At 52.9% G+C, this 23755-nt stretch overlaps 1 protein-coding gene across 9 annotated transcripts in view; it reads left to right on the plus strand.

Moving 5' to 3' along the window:
* Efcab6 (EF-hand calcium binding domain 6) overlaps window positions 1-23755 on the plus strand; it is a 212782-nt gene that overhangs the window by 117918 nt on the left and 71109 nt on the right. For all 9 annotated transcript variants that reach the window (XM_078052585.1, XM_078052592.1, XM_078052584.1 and 6 more), the window contains 3 exons: window positions 10532-10646; window positions 12693-12799; window positions 18424-18656. In XM_078052585.1, coding sequence (XP_077908711.1) covers window positions 10532-10646; window positions 12693-12799; window positions 18424-18656 — 455 coding nt within the window. The remainder of the gene's footprint in view (window positions 1-10531; window positions 10647-12692; window positions 12800-18423; window positions 18657-23755) is intronic.

Below are 23755 nucleotides of genomic sequence, written 5' to 3' on the forward strand. Positions count from 1 at the left end.
TGCTGGTCTGAGAGGGCAGGTGGCTGCCCTGGAGCAATGGCAGACGCAGCCCAGGGCTGGGGCTCCCGGGGCAGCTCTCCTCTGGGCACCCGGGCCCTGAGCTTGGCAGAGATGTGCGTCAGGAGCAGGAGTTGGAAATGGCTGAGCCAGTGTCCCAGCTCCTCATGTCCCGCCCCCTCTTCTGCCCTGCTGGAGGCAGAGCCTTGCCTAGCACCAAGTGCACCTTCCTCCTTCCTCCCCCGAGCTCCCGTCCCTCTGTGTGACCAGACTCCCAGGCCCAGGAATCGGAATCCTCCCCACTACCAGCAATTCCTGATGCCATCCATTTCCCACTCGGAACAGGGAGCCCGGGCTACGTAGCCTCTGGACACAGTGGGTGGGATGAGTAATGGAACGATCATGACTGAGCAAACTAGGTCTTCCAAAACGTCAGGTATTAAACATTTCCACTCGTCTGGTTTTCAGTTTTCTATTGGGAGCATTCAACCCTGATCAGTAAATAAAACAGATATTTTAAAAACTCTTTTTGTGTATCATGGTCAGCTAACAGAAAGGAAGACTGTAAAACCAAGGGCATAATAAGAGGGCAGAGGCTTCCTAGGGAGAGACGCAGACGTTCCCCACGGCAACAAAGACGAGGAGAGATGTCATTGGTACCTTTGCGGGCCACGCACCCCTGGGCCTTTGCAGCTGTGGCTTTGAATCTCAGGCAGGCTCTGGTGACAGTCAGTGCACGGAATGCCCCGTGCCCCTCGGGCCAGCCTGGGTCTGGGGGCGAGGGAGATGCCTGGGGAAAAGCATCTATATTGTGGGTGGGAGGGACTGGCTTGGGTTAGTTCCGGAGCTTCCTCTTCCACAGGGCTCCTGAGTTAGTAGATGTTTTAAGGAACTGACCAGCTTTGTGTTTGAGGTCCCCCACGTCTCATTTCTGTCAGTCCCAGTCCCACGTGACCATGAGACGTCTGCACTTCTCCGTCCTCCCTGCAGAGGCCACAGCAGGATCTCTCAGCACACGGCTGAATAGGCAGGTCCCTCTGGGGCTCAAGAGGCTGCACCTCCATGTCAGCCGACCCCGTCTTAGGGTTTCCCAGTGTTTGCCTTTGGCACCCAGGGCCTTGCCCCCTGGTAGGCGGGATCCCCTAAGTGCCACAACAGTGTGGGGACTTTTGTCCAGAGTGCAGGCCACATCTGGGCTGAGCCCTCTCAAGTCTTTATTTTTATTTACTTGTTTATTTTGGTGCTGGGGTTTGAACCCAGGAGTGCTCTACCACTGGGCCACATCCCCAGCCCTTTATATTTTTTATTTTGAGACAGGGTCTTGCTAAATTCCTGAAGCTGACTTTGAACTTGCTTCAGTTGCTAGCATTACAGGCCCGTATCACTGCACCCAGCTAAAGTCCTTAACTTGCCACCCTGTTGCCATGTAATTAATCCAAGCTTTCCTGGAGAGGCCCGCTGCCTGGCCACAGACCCCTCCACCCCAGTTCATCATCAGCGGCTCCCCGAGTTGTCCTCTGAAGGGTCCCCTGCTGGGGGCTTGAGTCCCTCAGTCTTGCTGCTGCCCCGCACTCTGATGCTCTTGAGGGTCCCAGCCGAGCCCGACCTTGCTAGTTGTCCTCATTGATGGTGTCTGCTTCCTGTGAAATGGTCCACCCCATCTGGAAGCAGTAATAAATGCATGTGTGTTGTTATTTTCTCTATTGTATATTGTTTTACATTTCATTTATTTCTGCTGTTACCTTATTTCCTTCCTTTTACTTGATTGGATTTAACTTGCTTTCACTTCTCTAATTTCTTGAGATAGAATTTTAGATAATTGATTTCAGCCTTTATTTCTCTTTACGTATGAATTTATGCTGTACGTTTCCCTCAAAGTACAGGGTTTGCTACACCATACAATTTTTTTTATATTATATTTTTATTATTATTTAGTTCAAAATAACTTTACAATTTACTTTTTGTTTACAATAACTTTACAGTTTCTTTCTTTATGGTTTATTTAAAAAGTGTGTTTAGCCTCCAAATGTTTGGGATTTTTAGTTTACCTTTTGCTATTGATTTTAAAGTTGATTGTATTATAGTCATCTGATAGGTTCTAAAGTCGAAATGACATAGTCAGTCTTTGGAAATATATCGATGCTCATCTTATGCCCCAGCGTACACAGGCAGTTTTGGTAGCTGTTCCACAAATACTCGTGAAGAGGGCACGCCCCGCCAGAGGAGGCTTGGGTTCCGTGCTCGCCTGGTAGGTTAGATTTCAGAGGTTCTTTGTTCTTACCAGATTCTTAGCTGCTCATTCCATCAGTCGCTGTGCTGAATTCCCCGTCTGTTAATGGGTTTGTTTAGTGAAACTCTTTTTTCTCCTGTTGATTGCTGCAGTATCACTTTGCAGCTGAAGTGCTAGGCACACAGAGATTCAGGATCGCAGCGACTTCCTGAGAGCTGTGCTTTCACCTTATGGCATGGCTGTCTCTGGGCCGAGAAGTGCTATTTGCCTTCAACCCTATTTTGCAGTTTTGTTCACTCGTTTGTACGCAGGTAAAATCAGAGTGTTCCGTGGACAAACGAAGTCGGATTTCATTGCCTTCCCTCCCTCAAGGAGGTGATCTCAAGTTCTGCAGTCAGATCTGGTGTGCAAAAGGCCACAGTAGAATAGGCTCCAAGGCCCGAGGCTCTGGGACAGGAGAAATGGGCGGTAAGCACTCTGCCACCGCATTCCTCTGTGTTCTCTTCTCAACAGCTAGACAGACTCGTAATGTAGGATTTAAAATATTTATATATATATATATATATATATATATATATATATATATATTAGTTGTAGATGAATGCTATACTTTTATTTTATTTATTTTTATGTGGCACTTAGGATGGAACCCAGTGCCTCACGTGTTAGGCGAGTGCTCTACCACTGAGACCCAGACCCAGACCATAATATAGAAATTTAATATGAGTCCAATTACAATTGGATAAAATGACTTTGAATTTTATATGCAAAATAGAAACCTAATCTGAGAATAGCTAAGAACATACAAAAAGGAGGAAAATTCAGAAAAAGACATGTTTTACTAAATTTAAAAAAAAACAAAACATTGCATTGAGAGAGATATATAAGCCAACAAATTAAAGACTTTCAGATGTGGTCCCCGGCACCGTGAGAATTCCACCAATGGTCAGAGTTTCCTTCACTTTGGGACTGTGTTTGCCGTGTTCCCAGGGCCTGGCTTGGCACCTGCCATGTAGGTGCTCAAAGGTCTGAACAAATGAACAACGGGAAGCCACCTCTTTGTCTTATGCATGACCGTTTCCAAATCTCTCAGTTGTCTTTTTAAGTTTATCATATTTATGTCTTTGCCATTAATACATCCATCTTCCTTCTTTTTTTATTTGAAAATGAAGTCCAAGTTAGCCGTCTTGGTGAGCAAGGTGTTGTTCTTCCACCCTCTAGCCTCCTAGAATTTATTGTGTGTTTTAATAGACTTTTGAAAAAAAATCTATTTTTTAAATGTAGATGGACACAATACCTCTATTTTATTTATTTATTTTTATGCGGTTCCAAAGATTGAACCCAGTGCCTCACACATGCTAGGCAAGTGCTCTACCACTGAGTCACAACCCCAGCCCAAGACTTTATTTTTTAAAGCACTTTAGGTGGACAGCAGAAATGAGCAGAACTCTCAGAGAATTCCCACAAACCCCCAAAACCCGACGTCTCCAACCCCTCCCCATGGCATCGGTGGCCAGAGTGGTACATTTGTTGCAGTCTGTGAACTTATAATGAAGTTGTTACAATTTTTTGCTGATATAAGAAGTAAAATTTTCAGGTCAAAGGAATATTCACATTTAAATGTTAAAAGCATATTGCCATCTTATATTTCCAAAGATTCTATCAAATTCATCCCTGTCGGCAGTGCTGGGGAATTACTAATTTCCAAATGTCGACCGACTCTGAGTATAATGAGAAGTTTAGTATGTGCTACTGTGCTAGTCAAAATCATGTTCATTGTGGTAACTTGCATCTTTCTGTTTTTATGGAGTCTGAGCTTGTCTTTCCTAAGGGTTTTTGCAAGAATTTTTATTGTTTTATTTTTGGATGTAAATGTTTAATACACTGGAATCATTTTTATATGTTATAAGATGGGGCTTTTCTGAAGTTCTCATTGTACTAGTGTTCAGCCGCAGGGCTGCAAAAGCCCCAAGCATGCTGTTTACTGACCCCCAAAAAGAACTTGGAGGACTCCATGGAGGGGGCTGGACATCTTATGACTCACGTGCTCCTGGGTGGTGGCACTGCACTGAGGAGCAGGGGCCTAGGTGGGGCGGGGCAACCTCCCCCTCCCCCAGCCGGCCTCTGCGGGTGTTGATGAGCGAGCTCTACAGGCAACAAGGCTGATCTGCTTTGACCCTCACCCTAACACTGGAGACTAGGGCGGTGGCAGCTCCCTCTCTGTTTCCTTCCTCAGATTCTTTTTTAAAAATATTTATTTATTTATTTATTTTTAGTTGGAGTTGGACACAATACCTTTATTTTATCTCTTTATTGTTATTTGTTTTAATGTGGTGCTGAGGATGGAACCCAGGGCCTTGCACATGCTAGGCGAGCACTCTACCGCTGAGCCACAACCCCAGCCCCTCCTCAAATTCTTTAGCAGGCTTCTGATCCCACTGCTTAGAGCAAGAAGACCTCCCAGGCCCCGACTAGTAATTATGCAACTGGGTACCATGTCTGAAAGTCTCCATTCTGCTGGATGATACTTCTGTTTCCATCTCAATGCAGCATGGCTTTTTAATTTAGTAAAACAGGTCTTTCTCTCAGTGTTCTTCCTTTTTTAATGTTCTTGGCTATTTTCAGGCAAGCCTCCTGCCTCTGAATATTCTAGGAAACATTTGCCAACATTTGAATTTTCTACCTAAGCACGGAGTGAACCAGCCGTGGCACGCATGACCCTTCCCCTGACTTGCATGTGATCAGATCATCTTGATGACAGAATTCCTGGGCCGCACCTGCGTCCTGGGGATGGCTCCTGGTGGTGGGCAGTTAAGAGGCAGATGGAGGAGCTAGAAGATCAGGTGTCGCTGGAATGGGCAAAGGGAGGCCTGGAGGCAGTGTGTCTGGAATTCTAGGGAAGACAGTTATTTTTTAATGTGTGTGTCAGTTTTGTTTTTCTCTGTGAATGGGTGTGCAAAGAAATAGAAATACTGTTGCTTGGGGAAAAAACAAGTCTCTTTAGTTTTATCACGAAGGAACTTTGTCCAGGGAATTCCCAGGTAAGGAAGGATGTGTTTGGATGGTGTCCCTGAATCCCCCGTTCTCCTCAGGCTGTGTCCTTTCAGTCCCTGGCCTAAGCACACGAACTTCTTCCGTGACTGCCTGATCTTGCAGAGGAGCGTCTACTAGCTGCAGCCTTGAGGGGACAGGCGTGAAGATGTCAGGGCTGACACAGCGCAGAACAGCACAACATGGAGTCAGAAGGGTCTGCGGGGCCTGTCGAGGAGCCAGCGCAGCTCAGTCCCTAGCCTGTCCCTTCCTCCTGTGTGTCTCACAAGCACAGTACACTCCTGTCCGCCCCACAGGGCTCTCGGTTTTCCGACTGCGTCCTTGCCAGGGCTGAGGGCGGCCGGACGCTCTTGTCTGTGCAGACGTGACGTTCTTAGGCTCAAGACCCACCCAGACACAGTAGACGACGTCTGTGAGTTGTCCCTTGCATCGACATCCTCTCCTCCTCTTTTCACTTGTCACTGAGTATCTACTTTGTGCTCTTGGGATAAGCAGGTGATTTCCTGTCCTACAGGAATGTCACTGTGTAGACAGGAGACCTGCCATGGGTTAGGCTCCTACTTCTGTGAGAGAAGTGGGCAAGTGTGGAAGGTCACTTGTGTGGGGAGTGGGGCCCAGGCTGCGGAGGACTGGGAAGCCTTCTCTGAGCAGTGACCCCTGCATCTTGAGGGCAGGTGTGCCACAACACCCCAGGAAGGGCTACGGGACGTTCTGTCTCCAGCATGGCCGAGCAAGTTTCTATTGGAAACTTCTCAAAGACCCCACATAGAAATGCTGGATGAGGTTGGAGAGGTAGATCAAGAGGACCCTGTCGGCTGAAGCTGAGCAAGAGGATTCTGGGGGAGAGTTGGTCCTGAGGTGGGAATAGCATGAGTTGGAGGTGCCCTGGTCCCCAGGTTTTCACCTGCGTGAAGGACGAGGTTGGTGCCACCCAGCGCAGACAAAACACCAACAGACCGCCAGTCCTGTTTCTGGCGTACAGAACCAGGGGGACGAGGTCTGAGTAAATGAGGGGGTGGGGGGGCGAGGCAAGGTTTGAAATGGAGACAGCCGGACAGCAGGGGCTCCAAACTGGTGCAGAAGTTCTCCCTAAGTCCCTGATGGACCCTGAACCATCTGTGAGCCAGGCAGATTGCAAGCAGCCCACCCAAGGGTCAAAGAAGTGGGCTGAAGTCCAAACTGTATCCTGAAAGTCTGAAAAGACAGCCTTCTCAGATCCAGGCCAACCAAGTCTGTGGCTTCCTCAAATAAAGAAAGGAATAGCAACCAACTTGTCCACAGATAACGTGAGCGGAATCCAGGGTCATGACACGTAACGTTCACAGTGTCCAGGATGCCATCCCGAAGTGCTCAACATGTGGAGAAACAGAAAAGAAATCCTTTCCCAAGAGAAAAGACTGCGATGACCAGTGTTAGAGTCAACTCTAAAAATCTTTAACTGCTATAAAAATGCTCAGTGAACAAAGAACAATATATTCAGAATTATTGAAAATGTAGGACCTCTCAGTAGAGAAATAAAAATTATAAGAAGAAACTAATGGAAAATCCAGAACTAATAAAAAACCTTACCCAATGTCTTAACCATGGATGAAAAAAGGAAGAATCAATTCTACAAACTGAAGAAGAGAGAGAAAAAAAATCAACAGATAAATAAATAAACAAGCATAGTGCCACCAGGTCATGGGAAATAATATGAAAAGGTCTAACGCTGGTGCATTGAAAACCCAGGGGGGGAGCAAGAGGGAGACTGGGAAGACTTCTGTGAAGAAATCATGACCACAACTTCTGAATGTTGGCGAAAGGCCTACATTTATAGATTTAGGAAACTCAGACTAAGATAAATCCACAGAAAATCACAGAAAAACTTCTGAAAACAAGAATTGAAGAAGGAAATCTTAAAGGAAGTATGAGAAAAGTGATGCCTTACGACCAAGAGGCCATGCCCCCTCATCAGAGACCACGGAGACCAAGAAACACCGGGCCGATGGACTGAAGGGCGGAGCCAAGCCGGGGCTGCCGAAGCCGCAGACTCAGAATTCGCTGTCAGCCAGTGTCCTTTTAACAATGAAGGTGATGTTCCCAGATGAAGAAAAACAGAGCAAGAACAAAAAGGTAATGCATTGTGACCCATCTTGCCTCCCAGCAGTACTACAGGACGTTCCTGGACCCAAGAAATTTGATGCCAGGGGGACCCAGATGTTCGTGAAAGGAAGAGGAACATTAGAAATGGTAAATATCTGGTTGAATATAAAGGACTGCTTTTTCTGAATTAAAAAAAATGCATAGAAATGTCCATACACAAATTCCAGCCTTGTCTTTTGGGGTTTGTGACAAATGTAGGTGGAAACAGTGACAGCCATGGTTAGGAAAGGGACGGCCTGTGTGGTGGCAAGGTCTCTACCTTTTTAAGTGGGGGTGGCACGATATTGACTCCGCGTGGTCTGCGCGTGTGCGGTTCCTAGAGAAACACCACCGCCGTGTGCCGAGGCTTGGAGGACACGTGTCCCCCGCGGAAGCCAGTGGGGGGACTCTCTCAGAGGCTTTCTGCAGTCGGGGCTTAGACAAGTCTGATTCTCACGCAGCCACCACCCACGCCAGCACCTGCCTTCGGAGAGCCCAGCCAGGACGGAAATGGTAGGTCCCAGCGGTGACAGAAGTAACAATTTGGTGAATCAGAAAATGCCAGACCATCGTTTGTCACTCTGCGAGAAGTTTCTCAGAAACACTTCCAGAAAAGGCCCGAGAAAACGACGCGCATGGGTGAACGTTTTGAATCTGTCACTGTGTCACCCACCTTACGTGGCATTGTAAATGGCCTCTGAGCTTGTGATAAATCCAGCTGATCTGCGGCTGTGTCCAAATGAGAAATGAAGTGTGGGGCGCGGCCGGGGAGGAGCCAGACGCTGGTGTTGGTGGAAGGCTCTGGGGAAGGCTCTGGGGCACCCCGAGCAGCGGCTGGCTGGGTTCTGTGTGCTGCGTGGCCACTCGGGGATTGCGGGGATTGCGCCTGAGCCCCGACAGGCTGCCCGAGGCCTGCCACATCCCTCGGTGCTCACAGCCCTCAGGCTGGGAAACATTCGCCTACGGTCGTTTCCTTCCCGTTCTTTACATATGTTTTTTGTGAAGGGACCGAGCAGGAGGAATTCACTATGAATAATTCATGTGTAATTGTTTTCAAAATATAAAGTTATTTTTCAAAGCAAGCAGCCCATCTATTCGCTGCAGGGGCCGACTGCCTCCGGGTGCTGGTGCGTGGGCTGTGGCCTCCCCTCTGTGCTGTTGCCATCCGGGCTGGGACCGGCTGCTCCGCAGGGCTGGGCCAAGGCTCTCGTGCAGATGGTGCAGACAGCACAGCATGCCCAGGCGCACTCTGCCTGCCTGGCGCCCAGGCAGGCCCTGGGGACAGCCTTGGAATCCATCTGCTCCCCTGTCACCCCCTGTGTGGCTACCTGCAGCCTCCTGTTCACTGGGCCCCCAGCCCAGCCTCCCCAGGGAGAGGGACACTTGCAGCCCATTGTGGCTGGTTCACTCTTAGCTTCCAGCAGCCCCGCCTGGGCCAGGAAAGAGGCAGTGACCACTTCCACATTCAGATGGGTCACGTCACTGTGTAGACAGGAGACCAAGAGCAAGCCACAGGTCCCCGTCCTCTTCCTGCACACCACAGAGGGTGACACCAAGACAATAGGAGCGGGAGGTAGCCCTGCCATCGTGCGGGTCCCTGCCGAGAGCCAGATCTGAACTGCAGCCGAGTGCTCACTGGTCCCTGCGTGGGAGAGGGGCTCTCCTCCTGGACCCCGGCCTCCCGGCCTCCTGCCCTCTCCTGTCACCAGGGCTCCACTTAGCCTTTCCTGTGTGGCCAAGTTGCATGCTGGGGTCGGGGGTGCCAGAGTCCAGGGCAGGGCGGCTCCCCTACTTTCTGCCGACCGGCTTCCTGTCCTTTCCACCTCCCCGGCTTTGTCCAGCCCGGTGACCCATCCCCCATGGGGCTCATCAGAACAGTTAGGACTCAGAACAGCGTTTGAACCCTGAGCCTGCTGCTCCCTGGTCAGGCCATCAGGGCAAGCCTCCGTTCCCAGGTGACCAGTCGGGTTTGCAAGAGTGTCAGGATCAAATGAGCTTTGGGCAGGGTCTGGAGAGAGCCCAGCCCAGTGCCTGGCCTGAAGTGGCAACAAACACTGCCACACTGGTGACCATAACGATGCTGCCCATGTAGACTTGTGCTGCGGTCCTACCTGATCCTGTCCCCACCCACACCTGGACTCTCCAGAAAGGGCTTTGCCTCTCCAGCCTTCCGCTGGGGGACATGGGCTTCCTGTGGCTCCAGAACCATCTGGAACGCGTTAAGTCCGCGTCTGCCCCATCCCCTTCTCCACCACCCTCTGCACACTCAGCCCTGCAAAAAAGCCTCTGTCCTCTGTCCCGCGCGGGAGGTGGGTCATCCTGGACGACTCTGGCCCATGGACACACGGGCATGTGGAGCTGTGGTTCTGTGTCCTCGGCTGGGAGGGGAGCAGGGCTTTCCCGTTTCCCTCGCCACTGTGGGGGCAGCAGCGTGGTGTCCCCCAGCATCCCTTCTGGGTGCCGTCTCTCCAGGCAGGCAGCTCTGTCTGGGCCGTGGTCAAAGGTCGTCGTCTGCCCTGGAGCAGCTCCGGCCACCTGCCTCTCTGGGGGTGGTATGGGGACAGTTCCTTGTGATGTTTACCGTGATGTTTGTCATACAGGGAAGGGTGCTTTCCCAGGTGCTCACTCCCCCACATGCACGGGGGGACAGGTGTTGGTGGGTCAGGAACAACCTATAGGGAGTGGGCTAGCACAGGGAGGGGGCGGGGTGGCCATGGATCCCCCCGTCACCGGCCACACAGCTTGCCGTGTGACCTGTGGGTCATGTTAGACTTGTAGAAATGTCTTCCCTCCTCACACTGCCTTGCTTTGTTTTGTGTTTCCCTCAATGTATGTGAGTGTAAACTCCAAAGCCCCGGCAGTGGCCACCACAGGGACGTGGGTGGGTGGCAGGGCCTTTGCAGAGGCCTGCTGAGCGCCCTGGGCCGGGGCCTCACTGGCTGTGCCAGGGCTGCTGCCAGGTCCTTTGTTCACCACATGCTCAACAAACACAAGCCTTGTGCTGGGCCCAGGGGCCCGGGGCCCCGCCCTCAGCTGCTGGGCTGGGGGTGGAGCAACAATCAGAGTGGTAGGTGGTCGCTGAGCAGTGGCCAGGGTGACCAGGGCCTCTCCACCCTCACCTCCCTTCGCCAGGTACTAGAAGACAGCGGAATGCCCATGGACGACACCCAGTTCTCTCAGCTGACTACAAAGATCGGCTTTAAGAAGGAGGGGATGAGCTACCTTGACTTTGCGGCAGGATTTGAAGGTACTGAGGCCAAGCCTGGGCACCCAGCCTGCTGGGGCCTCCACGGAGATGCTGAGCCGCCTGCGTCCTGGACTGGACTCAGGCACTTTGCTTAATCTTAGAGTTTCAGCCCTTCCTTTTACTAAGTTAAACGGAGTGTGAGGGTGGAACTGGGCCTGCGTCTTCTGCAAACCCAGGACCCTAATGGTTCTAAAATGGACTCCCAAGCCTGTGTCTTCCCTGAGACCCCAGTCAGACCTCATGTCCCTTAGGATTTTTCTGCCTGAAATTATGCTGGTGACCTGTATTTAATAATGCTATCAGCAGGCAGGGCAGTTCTTACCCTTCTCTGCTGACAGATGTGGAGGCAGAGATTCTAGAAGATTCACTGATGTGCCCAAGGTCACCCAGCCACGGCTCCTACCTCCCACCCCAACAGTTGTGAGGAAATTAGGAAGCCCATCTGGTGTGAGAGGTCAAGGTGGGCTGGGTCCCTCCCCCAGCCACATCACCTCCTTCTGCTGTCCACCATGCTCAGGCTGGCAGTTCAGTCCTGCCCCAGGGCAGGGACAGGGGCCTCCTGCCCTGTCTGCTTGAGGCCCTGGCACAGAACTGCAGGGGCCAGGCATGCAGTAGGTGGAATTCCCTCCTCTCTCCCTCTCTCTGCACACACTGGCCAGGCGGCTGGGCCACAGCAGCCCTGTGTCGCAGCCCTTCTCCTGCTGCTGGCTCTGGGAGGTGGCTGCTTCTCTGTGTCAGCGCCAGAGGCCCTCCCAGCCCCAGCCAGCTTCAGGAGGTGCCCTGCTGAGGGAGGAAGGCAGAGTGGGCAGCATGGCCCTCTAGAATTCTGATGCTTGCCCTGGATCTGTTTGATCCCCTGAAGGAAAATGAAAGTTGGGGGGAGGAGCCTACAGCACAGTCACCGCTCTGCCACATGGGTGCTTCCTCCTTCAGAGAAGGGACCAGAGTAGGTGGGAAGGAGGCCTGCCTGAGACCAGTGAGGCCACCACTGAGCAGAGTCAGCATCCATCCCTGTCCTCTGCCCATCCCTTTCCTGTCTTCTGCCCGTGACCTGTCCCCTGTGCTCCTGGGAGCACCTGGCATCCTGCACCAGCCCCCAGAGGGCCAGGTGCTTTGGGGCAGGAAAGCCAGGCTTTGACAGCCCCATGCTGGGGTGGGTGGTGGCCCCTGTGGAGGGGGCAGGGCATCCCCATGTGGAAGCCAACCCCACTGTGAGGTAGGGGTGGGGCAGAAGCCAGGCTCAAGACTGGACCAGAGGGTGCCCACAAGCTCTGGGCGCCCTGTCCCTGGCCATCTCCTGCAAATCACACCCTGTGGGGGTAGGGCCAGCTTGGCTGCAACGGGCAGAGAGTCATGTCTACAACCATGTCCGGGTGGTGGCCTGGCTTTAGACAAGGTCATGCTCAGATGATCAGGCCTGGTGGAACCTACTGGGTTTAGAGTAGAGGCTGCACTTTCTCTCTCAGTTTACAGAAGGGAGAGGGCACCATACCAGCTGGGCGCTGGAAGCCAGTTGGCCTGAACAGCTGTGCTGTAAGAACCCTACCTGGGCAGGCTGGGGAGCCCTCTGAGCCCCTGTCATCCTCTGTGAATAGTATGGTAAACTTCCTTGGGCTAAAACAAGGCACGAGAGTCCACTTCTTTGGGTTGTTAGAAGAATCAAAAAATGTGTGACGGCCCCTGCATGACATCTAACAGATCGGTGGTCAAGAAGTGGCAGGGGATAAATTACACATTCCTGTCCTTATGGCATGGATCTAGAGATCAAAGAAGAGGCAGCTTCCTGCCTGTGCCTCTGGGCATCGGTAGATGAATGAGAGGTCGGAAGGACGGAGACTGCAGACATAAACCTGTAGTGCAGCTGGGGGACCCGTCCCTGCGGTCGGGACAGCCCCTCTAGCAGTAAGGGGAGCTTTCCCGAGACCTGGAAAGGCGGGGAGCCAGACACGGGGTGTGGGGCTGCGGCGGGCGTCTCAGCAGGACTTGGGAAGGGGAGGAGAGCAGGGAAGCAGGAGGAAGCGCTCAGGGCTGCCTGTCTCCTTGCAGACCACAGGCGGCAGGAGACCACGCCCCCCCAGACTCCAGCTCAGTTCTTCATCACAGCAGAGGAGTGCCTGAAGCTCTTCCCCAGGAGACTGAAGGAGCACTTCCAGGTAAGCAGGACCACCTGCGGCTCCACCTGTCCCGCGCCATGGCACAGCCACCCATGGGGTCCTGGTGCCCCGTCACGCTGGGCCACCAGGGGTACACGGCTCTCCCCAGGCGCTCAGTGCTGTTAGAGAGGTGCAGGCCCAGGAGCGGGTGGAGAGCCTAACGCTGAGGTCCCTCCTTCCCCTCCTGTGTTCCTGCTAGAAGTGAGGGGACCCCTCCTGGCATTGGGGGGGGATGGCCACCCGTGACACAGTGAGTATCCGTTCCATTCCACTCGTTAACTCACCAAACAAGTGTCACACTCACCGTGTGCTGGAATCTGAGCTAAAGCTGGGGATGGAGGGCAGGAGCCCCTGAGACACCAGGGTGAAGGACGGTCCATGTGCACTGCAGTTGGCTGCTGCAGAAGGGCAAGTGGGCTGTGGGAAAGGCCCTTCAGGGTGAACTTGGCGGGAAAGGAAGCCCTGCACGGACTCTTAAGCCCTAACCTGTGCAGGCCAGGAAGAGAGGGAGCGAGGCACAGACCGGCCGCCCACGCCAGGGGGGGGTGGACAGGGCCAGCTCTGGGAGAGGCACCAGGCTCCTGATGCGGAGGTGCAAGTGGGCATTGGGACAGATCACACTGAAGTGGACAGCAGCCCTCCCCATGCAGAGCAGGAATGACTGCCCTGACTCTGCTGAGAAGCCACAGAGAGGGTGTGAGCTCCAGGAGGGGCAGAGGGCGCAGCCTCAGAGGGACCTGCCTTAGAGGGCACCTGACCCAGTGGGTGGAGGGACAAGCAGGAGGCAGCCCACTCAGAGCAAGGGTGAGGGGTGTGGTGTGCTCTGAACCATCTTCCCATTCTGATCGCTGCCTGGAGGTCCATCTTGGCTACCAAGCTTCCATTTTTAATGAGCCTACTCACGATGGCCATCTAGCTGGTATTCTCCTGCAGGGGTCTGACTAGAACATTCTGTGCTCCCGTCAGGCCGTGAGTCCTAATTTTTGCTTTGAGAAACTGTGGGCACCATGTGCACACGTGGAGAAGGGCTAGTCCTCACTATGGAGTCCACCCTAACACCTGGCCAAGCAGAGCACTCTGGGAGTCCTCAGGGTGCCTGCCCGGTGTGGGGGAGGCAGGGGTTCTGGATGGGGAAGGCCAGGTTCTCTGAAGAAGGAGCCCAGCCGGGTGGACAGTGTGGCTGCTGGAGGAAGAGAGGAAGGACAAGAGCAGCTGTGCCCAACGTGCTGGCCCCTGGTGGGCCTCTACCTGCTGCCAGTAGACAGAGGCCAGGCAGCTGCTGACATTGCCCTGCACATCGCAGCCCAGGCCCCTCTCCAGCCCCTCTCCTCCCTGTTGTCCCAGTCGGGGAGTGACCAGCCCCACAGCTTCCTTCCCTCCACCAGCATTGCGTGGCTACAGGGAACACTGTCCTGCATGTCCTAAGGCAATGTCTATTTTAAATAATTAAACGTGGAGTTGATGGAAGAGGCCTCACCAACACCCACTCTAGGAGTTTTAAACCTGGGAGTAAAACAAAGGTGGAGATAGGCCAGGGTGCAGATTGCCTGGGCTCCCTGGGGCTTGCTCCTGACCTCACAGGATGCCCGGTGGACTGAGCGCATGTCTGGAATTTGGAATGAGAAGTTCTAACCCTTCACTTGACCTACTGAGCGCCTGTCCTTGAACATCCACCTCATCAATATGAAGAAGAAGAAAAACCCAAACCCACGCTGTTTTGTGTTTGTGAACTTTCTGATTAGTTCAAAGTGCTGCACTCTGGTGTCATTGCCCTGTCACAATGGACCCAGATGGCCATCTCAGCCCTGGCCAGTCTACAGCCCACAGCCAGGCTGAGACAGTTCATCACACCTGACAGCCCAGACCCAGGACTCGAGCTGCCATGGTAGTGGGGAAGCAGGGACAGACCCCCTTGGTGACCTGGACTTGTCCCCCGCAGAGCCACACCCAGGCCCTCCGGGGCCCCCGTGGGCTGGCATCGGCCTGGGGTTCACCTGGAAATGTGGCTAGGAAGGATGCTGCAGCCGGCTTCCCTGGACCGGCATGCCCTTGGGTCCGGCAGGTGCCCCTGTGCCCTGTGCCTTCTGAATCCAGACGGGACGTGACAGTGAGGCCGCAGTAGGGTCAGTCACTTTTCAGCGCTTGGTTTTCCACTCCCAGCCCGTCCTGGGCACTGGCCTTGCAGGTCAGTCTTGGTGTGGGGCTCTGATCTGTGCTGCTTAGCTCTTAGGCTGCGCCCTGGCCCTGCCTGCCTGGCCCATAGGCATGGCGTGCCCTCAGCTGCCACTCACTCTCTCCCACTCCGCCATACTCTTGGCCTCTGCACATTCTGTTCCTTGCTTGGATGCTTCTCCTTCCCCTTTGGCCAGTGAATGCGCCCCTTCAGATCAGCGGGGGGGGGGGGGCTCTGCTGTCATTGGTTCCCCTCCTCCTCGAGTGTCCGGAGGGCACTGAGCCACTGTAAGCAGATGAAACAGGAGCCTGAGTCACCCCTGCATGTTCAAGACAGTAACCCCGTGGCTGCCACAGTGTCTGCACACAGTAGGGGCCAACTCACTGTTCTGGAATGAGTGAGACCCTACACCACTTGCCAGGCAGTGACCCGGAAGCTTCGTGCATACCATCAGTTTGACGTCTCCTCGGGTCCCACTTGGCCCTGTCCAGAAGGGTTTAGTGTCCCCATATTATAGCTGGAGAAACCGAGGGCCAGAGGTGGGGAGAGACGTACCCAGAGCCACACACGGAGTAGACGCCATGGTCAGAATTGACCATCTGTTTGTGGTGAGGCCGTTTTGTTCCTCACGCTGACGGGGAAGCCTGAGATCCAGGGATGAGTGAGGTTTGTAAGCTGGTAGCCTGCAGCTCGGGTCCCGCCACCAGCCACAGGGCACGGTGCTAGTGCTGCGGCAGGAGGACTCAGAGCCCGCACTGCAGCTGCGGCCACCACACTGAGGGTAGCAAGGGCTGGGAGGAGCCCAGGGCAGGGGAGAGGATCCTGGGACCGGGCGCCAGGTGGGCACAGCCCAGGGACAGGACAGGAGCGGCACGAGCTGGCTGGAGCTGTGCAGGGTGGACAGTGGGGACAGGATGGGAGCCAGGAGCCTGTGCAGCCTCCTGGGGAATCCTGGGTCCTGGGAGGGGGTGAAGGCAATGGGACAGGGAGAAGGGCCAGCAGGTGCCTGTGGGGTGTGAGGGAAAGGGAGGGATCAGCGGGACTCAGAGATATGTGGTCAGAGCACCTAAAACAGTGAGCTGTTATTGCCAAGAAGAGAGATCCTGGGGAGGAACGTGGGGCAGGGTTGGCACCCAGGTTTCATTTTGGCCTTGTTCAGTTTGACGTCTGTCGCAAGAGAGCCTTGTCATTACCAGAGACCGCACATGTTCGTCTTTCCACAATGTCAGGATTTATTGAAGATCAGCAAATTAACTAGCTACATCAAGTTCATTGACTTTAACCACCAAGTATTCACGGTTCACTTGGTAGCCATGAGCAGGTCAGTCGCAAGTTCTTTTATACACCGCAATCTTAATGACTAGGGCTGGGCTGTAGCTCAGTGGTGGAGCACTTGCCCAGCATGCACGAGGCCCCAGCCTCCACCCCAGCTCTGTGCGCACACGCACACGTTTGCACACGCACACACACACACCAGTCTTATTACTAATATCTATAATACTCCAGTCACACAGGACACTTTGCACAAAGATCTATTGATCACAGAGTGGCTCCAATAAGGTTAACAGTGGCCTCAGGTTTAAAGAGGCAGAACTGCAAACAAAGGCAGAGAGTGGACACAGATGCAAAAGAAGTCACTGCAGGGGGGTCAGTGGGTTCAGAACCCAGCTGGGCGGCCCACAGCATGAGTGGACCCTTGAGCCTGTTCAAGGCTGGTGGCTCTGCTCAGGCGCTGAACTCATTCAAAGCGTGGGGCTCACTGCAGCGCAGGAGTGGACGATGGCAGTTCTGAAGTGGGCTGCGTCACAGGGAGAGCTAACCAAGCTGAAGCCACGGGGCATGGTCAGGAGTTCGTTGCCTGCCACCAGCTGGCCTGACGAGATGACAGATGACATCTCAGGTGCCCCTCCCGAGCGGGCCTCAGGGGCGGGCGCAGCACTCAGAGGGCTGGTGGGCTTGCTCAGCTCATGGGTTAGGGACATCCACGGATCTCTGTGCCTCTGCTTTAATTCAGAGAGTTTAAGAGGCTGATTTTTTATTAGCCGGATTATTTATGAGTTTGTGCCCTGTGACTCTGTTGCACGGCTGGGCCACTCTTTTTGACAAGCCCTGAATTTCCAACATCAGGACATTCTGGGCCTTGCAGAAGTCCTTTGCACCTGCTCGGGGCAGGTGCAGCCTGAAAGCCACTGTTGTCTACAGTGTGGAGCGGCTCAGCGCAGGACTCTGCTTGCTTCCACATCCAAGAGGAAATGCCCCCAAACTGTTGGAGATGTGGGCTGGAGGGTGTGAGAGGCTTGGGCTGTGGTCAGGTGAACCCTCAGGCAGGGGCTGCGGGCTGGTTAGGTCTGACCTTCCTCCCGCTGCCTGGCAGAAGCTTTCCAATTAATTTCCACAGTATTTAGCACAGTGGTTGCACATATTAGGTGCTGGAAAATGTTTGGTGAATGAATACAGGTAGGCCTGTCCCCCAAATCCAGGAACCCTTCTCTAGACTCTGAGTCAAAGCAGGGCTTGCTTTATATCCTAACAGCCCCTTGTGGAGGAGAGCTGTACCACAAAGGACGGGGCAGTCCCCAAGATGGCCAGATAACCCCCGGGTGAGGCCCCGAATCAGATGCTGATGGAAGTGGCAGCTTGAGGCCACATCTACAGCTCTTCAAGCCCTGACATAGGAAGCACTGGGGAGAGACAGGTGTTGGCTCAGGCAGCCTCACCCTGCCGTGTGACCTTGGGCAATAGAAGTTGTGACAAACAGCTCTTAGAGCACTGGTTGTGCCAGGCACCACTGTAAGAGCTTTGCATATATTAGTGTGTTCAGTCCCCACAAGGACCTGCAGGGGTGGAGGAACTTTCTCTATCATCCCCACTTTAGAGAATGTGGCAAGGTTAAATGTCTTGTCCTGAGTCCCCACAGCTAGTAGGTGGCAGAGCTGGGATCTGCAACAGCCACCTGCCTCCAGGGTGGAGCCCTGGAGACCCAGAGCCTCTGTTTCCTCATCTGCCCTCAGCGCCATGGACCGAGCAGGGGGGCCTGGGCAGAGGCCCTGAAGAGAGCCCTGGCCTTTGGGGGTCTCCTCTGGGTGACATGCAGCACGGTATTTGTTTGCCCAGGACAGAGTGGCCAGTCCTCACGGCAGTTCCATCAAGACATGCACAGGGTCTGATGGTCCTGGGAAGTCACAGTGTGCTCTTTTCACTCTGGGTGCAGGAGCACAGGTGTCACAGAGTGGAAGGGACAGAGAAGCCACTCTGTCCCCTCTCTGGCTCCTGGCCTGACAGAGAGAGGGCTGGAGAGCAATGTGTGGCTCTTGAGAAAAGCAGAGCCTGCAGGGAGGGCAGGGCAGGGTGGACTCTCCAGAGCAGCAGGCAGCCTGGCCACGCCGCCCCGTGCTGTGCACTGCCCCTGCAGTGGGGAGTGGTGTGTGTCTGAGCGGCGCTCTGTTTTCAGGACGCCTACGCTGCCTTCTTCAAGATGGACACCGACATGGACGGCATCATCAGCATGTACGACCTGCACAAGTTGCTGCTGCAGCTCCGGCTCAACCTGAAGGAGCCGGAGTTCAAGCGTTTCCTTGGCCTTCTTGGCTTGAGGGTTACCGTCACTTTAAACTTCCGGGAATTTCAACATCTGTGTGAGAAGAGAACCCCCAGAACAGATGAGGCGCCTCAAAGACTCATCAGGTAAGGGGCGGTGCTCTCCCGCATCATATGCGCCTGGGCTTGGCCAGCAGCTGCAACAAGGCATGTGTCAACACACAGTGAGCAGAACACACAGCCACCGACCTCCTCCGGGGCATCATTGATGTTCACAGGACTCCTTTCCGGTATTTCTATTTGGACGGGGAATTGAACCTAGGGATGCTTAACCACTGAGCCACATCCCCAGCCCTTTTTAATATTTTATTTAGTGACAGGGTCTTGCTAAGTTGCTCAGGGCCTTGCTAAGTTGCTGAAGTTGGTTTGGAACTCACAATCCTCCTGCCTCAGCCTCCCAAACTGCTGGGATTACAGGCATGGGCCACTGTGCCCAGCTCCAGTATTTTTTTTTTTTTGAGGCATTCCAGTATATACCTACACTTATTTTTCTGTCCATTAATTAATCTGAAGTCAGATGTGTATTTTTTTTTTAAGCTTTTCAAGAATGAGGCTTTGAGGGCTGGGACCGTAGCTTGGTGGTAGAGCGCCTGCCTCACACGTGTGAGGCACTGGGTTCACTCCTCAGCACCACATAAATACAAATAAAGATATTGTGTCCATCTACAACTAAAAAGATATTTAAAAAAATAAGAATGAGGCTTTGAGCCAGGCACGGTGGCACACACCTGTAACCCTAGTGGCTGGAAAGGATGAGGCAGGAGGATCACAAGTTCAAAACCAGCCTCAGCAAAAGTGAGGTGCTAAGCAACTCAGTGAGACCCTGTCTCTAAATAAAATACAAAACAGGGGATGTGGCTCAGTGGTCGAGTGCCCCTGAGTTCAATCCCCAGTCCTGCCCCCCACCAAAAAAAAAAAAAAAGAGAGAGAGAGAGAGACAGAATGCGGCTTGGGAGACGCCTATGCACTCTGAATGCTGCCAAAGACTTAGCCCCTCCCCGGGGCCAGCGGCAGGCCAGGGAAGGCCACACAAGAGTTGGCTCTGGTCACCTTCCTGCAGATGCTCTTTCCCTGGTAGATGCTCCTGTCTCCTCCCCTCCAGATGTTGATCATGCCCGAGGTGGGAGTGGGGCAGCCACAGGCCATGGGAGGACTGAGATGCTGGCCGAGCCCACTGCCTTAGGAGATGCAGGGACACCTTCAGCTCCTCACAGCAGTGCTGCCCCCCACCCTTGCCCACCCTGCACAGCCTCACCCCTCAGTGCTCCGCGGAGCCCCAGTGCCCTGTACTCTCGGCCTCCTCTCTGCAAGATGCATGTGTCTTGAGGCATAGTGGGGCCCCCAGCCCCCCACACCTGTCACAGGCAGCTCCTGCAGAGGCCTGCTGAGTGCCGACAGGTGTGATGAGCAGCCCCTCCTTGACCCGTGGTTATCACGTTCGTTCGTGTTGTGAAGTGGTGGCGGCAAGGTGCGCTTCCTGACGAGACGACCCAGCATAATGCGGACCTGCTCCTGGCCCCAGGGCTTCAGGCAAGCACCCTTCTGACCAGCAAAGGGAGCACCCATAAGCCACGGCCACTGTGCCAGCCTGCCGTGACACTTGGCGAGGCTGCAGGAGGCCCTCTGGTCTTGAACTTCATTAAATTTCCCCTCTTGAATTCTTAGGGTTTATTTTAACTGATACTTTTTAAAAAAAAAGAAAAAGAAAAGACTGCAGTCTCTTTCCAAGTGAAACGATCATGTGACGTGTGAGCTGAACACCTGCACCCGATCGCTCAGGTTCCAAGGGGCTCTGATCTGAGGTTGACCTCACAACATTGACATTGACACAGAACAAACAAATCCTCCCGAAGAAGTTTCAGGAGGGTGTGTGCAGAAGGGACATGGAAATTCCATCACAACATGTGATCTCCCCCTCCAGTGACTTAACCTCCTTATTTGTATTTGTTTGTCCCTGAATTAGATGTTTACTAAGAGTGGGCTCTGTGGGATGCTGCCCCAGGGCGGGGTGGTGCAAATGCCTAGGACCCAGCTGCTCCCGTGTAGGGGGCTCACGGTTGAACGTGAGACAGGAACAAACATAAGAGCTACACTGAACTGCAGGATTACTGAAGGCCACAGGAACCAAGGGGGGCAGGAGGGCGAATGAGGTGCTCAGGCGAGAAGATGTCACTCATCTTGAAATGGGAGTGGGAGTCCCCCAGGTGCAGGCCAGAGGCAAGGTCATTCAAGGCCCGGGAAATCCGAGGGGGGAGCTGAGCACATTCGGGAGGCTGGGCCAGATGCCTGTGGAGGAGGGGCTGCCTGGTGGGTGTGGAGGGGAGGCGAGCGGCAGGCCCTGCAGAGGCAGGTGTGCCAGGCGGAGTGTCAGCAGGCAGGGAGGTTCATGTGCTGTCGAGCGTGCTCTAGAAAAATCCAGAGGGAGCATGGCACCTAGCAGGAGAGGCTGAGCCAGCGGGGCCTGGCTTGGCTTCCGGGGTCGGGGAATGATAGTTCTGAAGTCCACACAGGGCCAGGTGCTGTGCTGGGCTTCGTGTCCTGCCCCTTTGCCACCCTGAGGCCTGCAAGGAGGCCGTCCACCTGACTCCACAGTGAAGGAGGGGTTAGAGCAGACTTGGGAGGTGGGCGGGTGCCTTCTGGCCTCTCCCCTGGGCCCCTCTGCCCTCCGGCCTTCACTTCCACCTGCGTCATCAACACACAACGCTTCGGAAACACGACTTTGAGGAAGAGGGTCCGCCGTCTTGTTTACTTCATAACCGCAAAGCCTTTTTGTGTTTAGATACATGAATACCAATTAGAAGGGCCACTCCGATGCGCGCTGCATTCCCCCCTCATCCATTGCCTTCCGCCCTGACGGCTGGCCCACTTACAGCCCCATGAAGTACCTTCAGGTGCAAGAGCATCACAGAAGCTGAACGGGTACTGTCACGTGTCCTCCTCACAAAATGAGACGGGGCAGCTTCTTATCACAGAGGATCGCAGGACCCATCCTTGCTGTTGAATGATTAGCTGATGAGAATTTTTGCCCTTAGAAAGGTATCACGTGTTCATCGGGAGCTTGGGCTTCTGTGCTGGGTGTGCCTCGCCCTGGCAGCCTGAGCCGTCCTCCGTCTGTGCCATCATCTTCTGATTGGGAAGCTTCCTGCTCACTCTCGTCCCTTAGCCAGTTAAGCATGAAGTGAGGCCTCTGAATTTTTCACAGTGTTCACTGCAATCTACTAAGACACTGGGTGGATGCTGTTACTGTTTTCTGGAAAGAGACTGTAAAACACTACAGCCAGAGAACCGAAGGGTCACGAGCTGGTGGTGGCCTGCCTTGGTATACTCTCTCCTGCAGGCAATTCCATCATTTTTTGTTCCTTCTTATCACGATCTCTTTTTCTTAGTTTGGAACAATCGAGCCATGATCACAGACTTTCAGGATAATGAAATAGATAAGTAAGATCAAAACCAACATTGCTAAAACCCTACGATGTACAACAGACATGTAGGCGGGTCCCGACCCTCACTGTCACTGCAGGAGGGAATGACCTTTGTTTTATAAAGAAATTAATTTCAAACATTTTTATTCTTTGGATGACCTCTAGGAAGAAGAGCAGTCGTAATAGTGCAGTCCTGGCTTCGGCGTCACACTACTGGAAGAATTCCCCTCACCTCGTTTCTGGCTTCTAGAGAAGTAGTATTGTTTTTCCCTAAACATTTTCTAGAATTCACAAATAAAGCCATCAAGTCCTGAAGTGACCTTTGTTGGGAAGTCTTCAACTATAAGTCAGTTGTTTAGTAGCCACAGAGTCATTCATATTTCTTCCTGAGTGAGCCTTGGTAATTAGTCCTTCAAGATGTTGGTCCAGTTCATCGAAGTCGACAAACGAAGGGCAATAAATGCTTCATAGTAATTCCTTATTATTGCTTTAAACTCTGTGGAGTGTTCAGGAAGAGTCCTGCTTTCATTACTGATACTGATAGGTGGCATCTTCTCATTTTTCTATCATTTTAGCTAAGATTTATCAATCTTATTGATCTTTTAAAAGAACTAGTTACTCATTTCATTGAGCCTGCTCCATTGCTTTCCGGCTCTCAGTTTCACTGGTTTGTGGTCTTATCTTTATTAGCTCCTTCTTTCTGCTTGTTGTGAATATAGTTTTATCTTCTTTTTGTTTTCTAAAGTTGGAAACTCAGATTTTTTAGTCCATTCTTTTCTCATATAAGCTCCTAATGCCACAAGTTTCTTTGTGGGCACCGATTCAGCTGCATTTCCCGAATCTGGATGTGCTAGAGTTGTTGTCTTCCTTCACTTCAAAATACTTTCTCATTTCCTTGAGGCATGCTTTTGTGTCCATGGATTATTTAGAATTACGTTGTTTAATTTAAAACATTAGCACAGTTTCCGAATACTTCTCTGTTGTTAATTTCTAGTTTCATTCAGTTATTGATAAGGAATAGGCTTTGGGTGACTTCAGTCCTTTTACAAGTTTGTTTTAGGACCCTGATGTGCTCCAGCTGGAGAATGCACAAGGTGTCCTCTGTTGAGTTGGGCGGAGTGTTCTGGAAGAATCAATCAAGTTGGCTGCTAGCATTGTCTGGGTCCTCTGAATTCTTGCTGGCTTTCTGTCTGCTTCTTCAATCAATGACTAAGAGAGGACAATGACAATAACTGGAGTTTTCTGTTTCTTCTTCTAGTCCTATCAATTTTTGCTTTCTGTGCTCTGGCCCTCTGAGGAGAGACGGTGTGCTGTGGTCAGCAGACCTTAGCACCTGTGCCGCTCCTCCTCTGTTTCTAAGGCTCCGGGTCCTCTCTGTACCTTCTCCTTCCCCTGGGGAGCACCCTTCAGCACGTCTCTTAGGACAGGGCTGCTGCAGACAAGTCGTCTCAGGTGCCTTCCCGGGAGTACCTTTATTCTCTTTCATTCCTAGAAGGTATTTTTGCAGGATATATGGGGGTTGACAGTTCTGGCATTTAAAAAGTGTTGTCCACGGTCCTCTGGCCTCCTCGCCAGCTGTGGTGAGCAGTCCCGTGAACAGTGGTGGTTTTCAGCCCTGTGAGCATGCTGCGTTTAAGCATGGAGTCGCCGAGACGAATGAAATGTGCGTGTTATTGACTATGCATACTTGAGTCTTTTGCCAAATTTGGGGAGTACTCATACCTGTACGCACCATCTCTTCCTGTCTCCTTTGGGTACCTTACC

This window comes from Ictidomys tridecemlineatus, chromosome 6 (assembly GCF_052094955.1).
Source record: "Ictidomys tridecemlineatus isolate mIctTri1 chromosome 6, mIctTri1.hap1, whole genome shotgun sequence".
Classification (NCBI taxonomy): Eukaryota; Metazoa; Chordata; class Mammalia; order Rodentia; family Sciuridae; genus Ictidomys; species Ictidomys tridecemlineatus.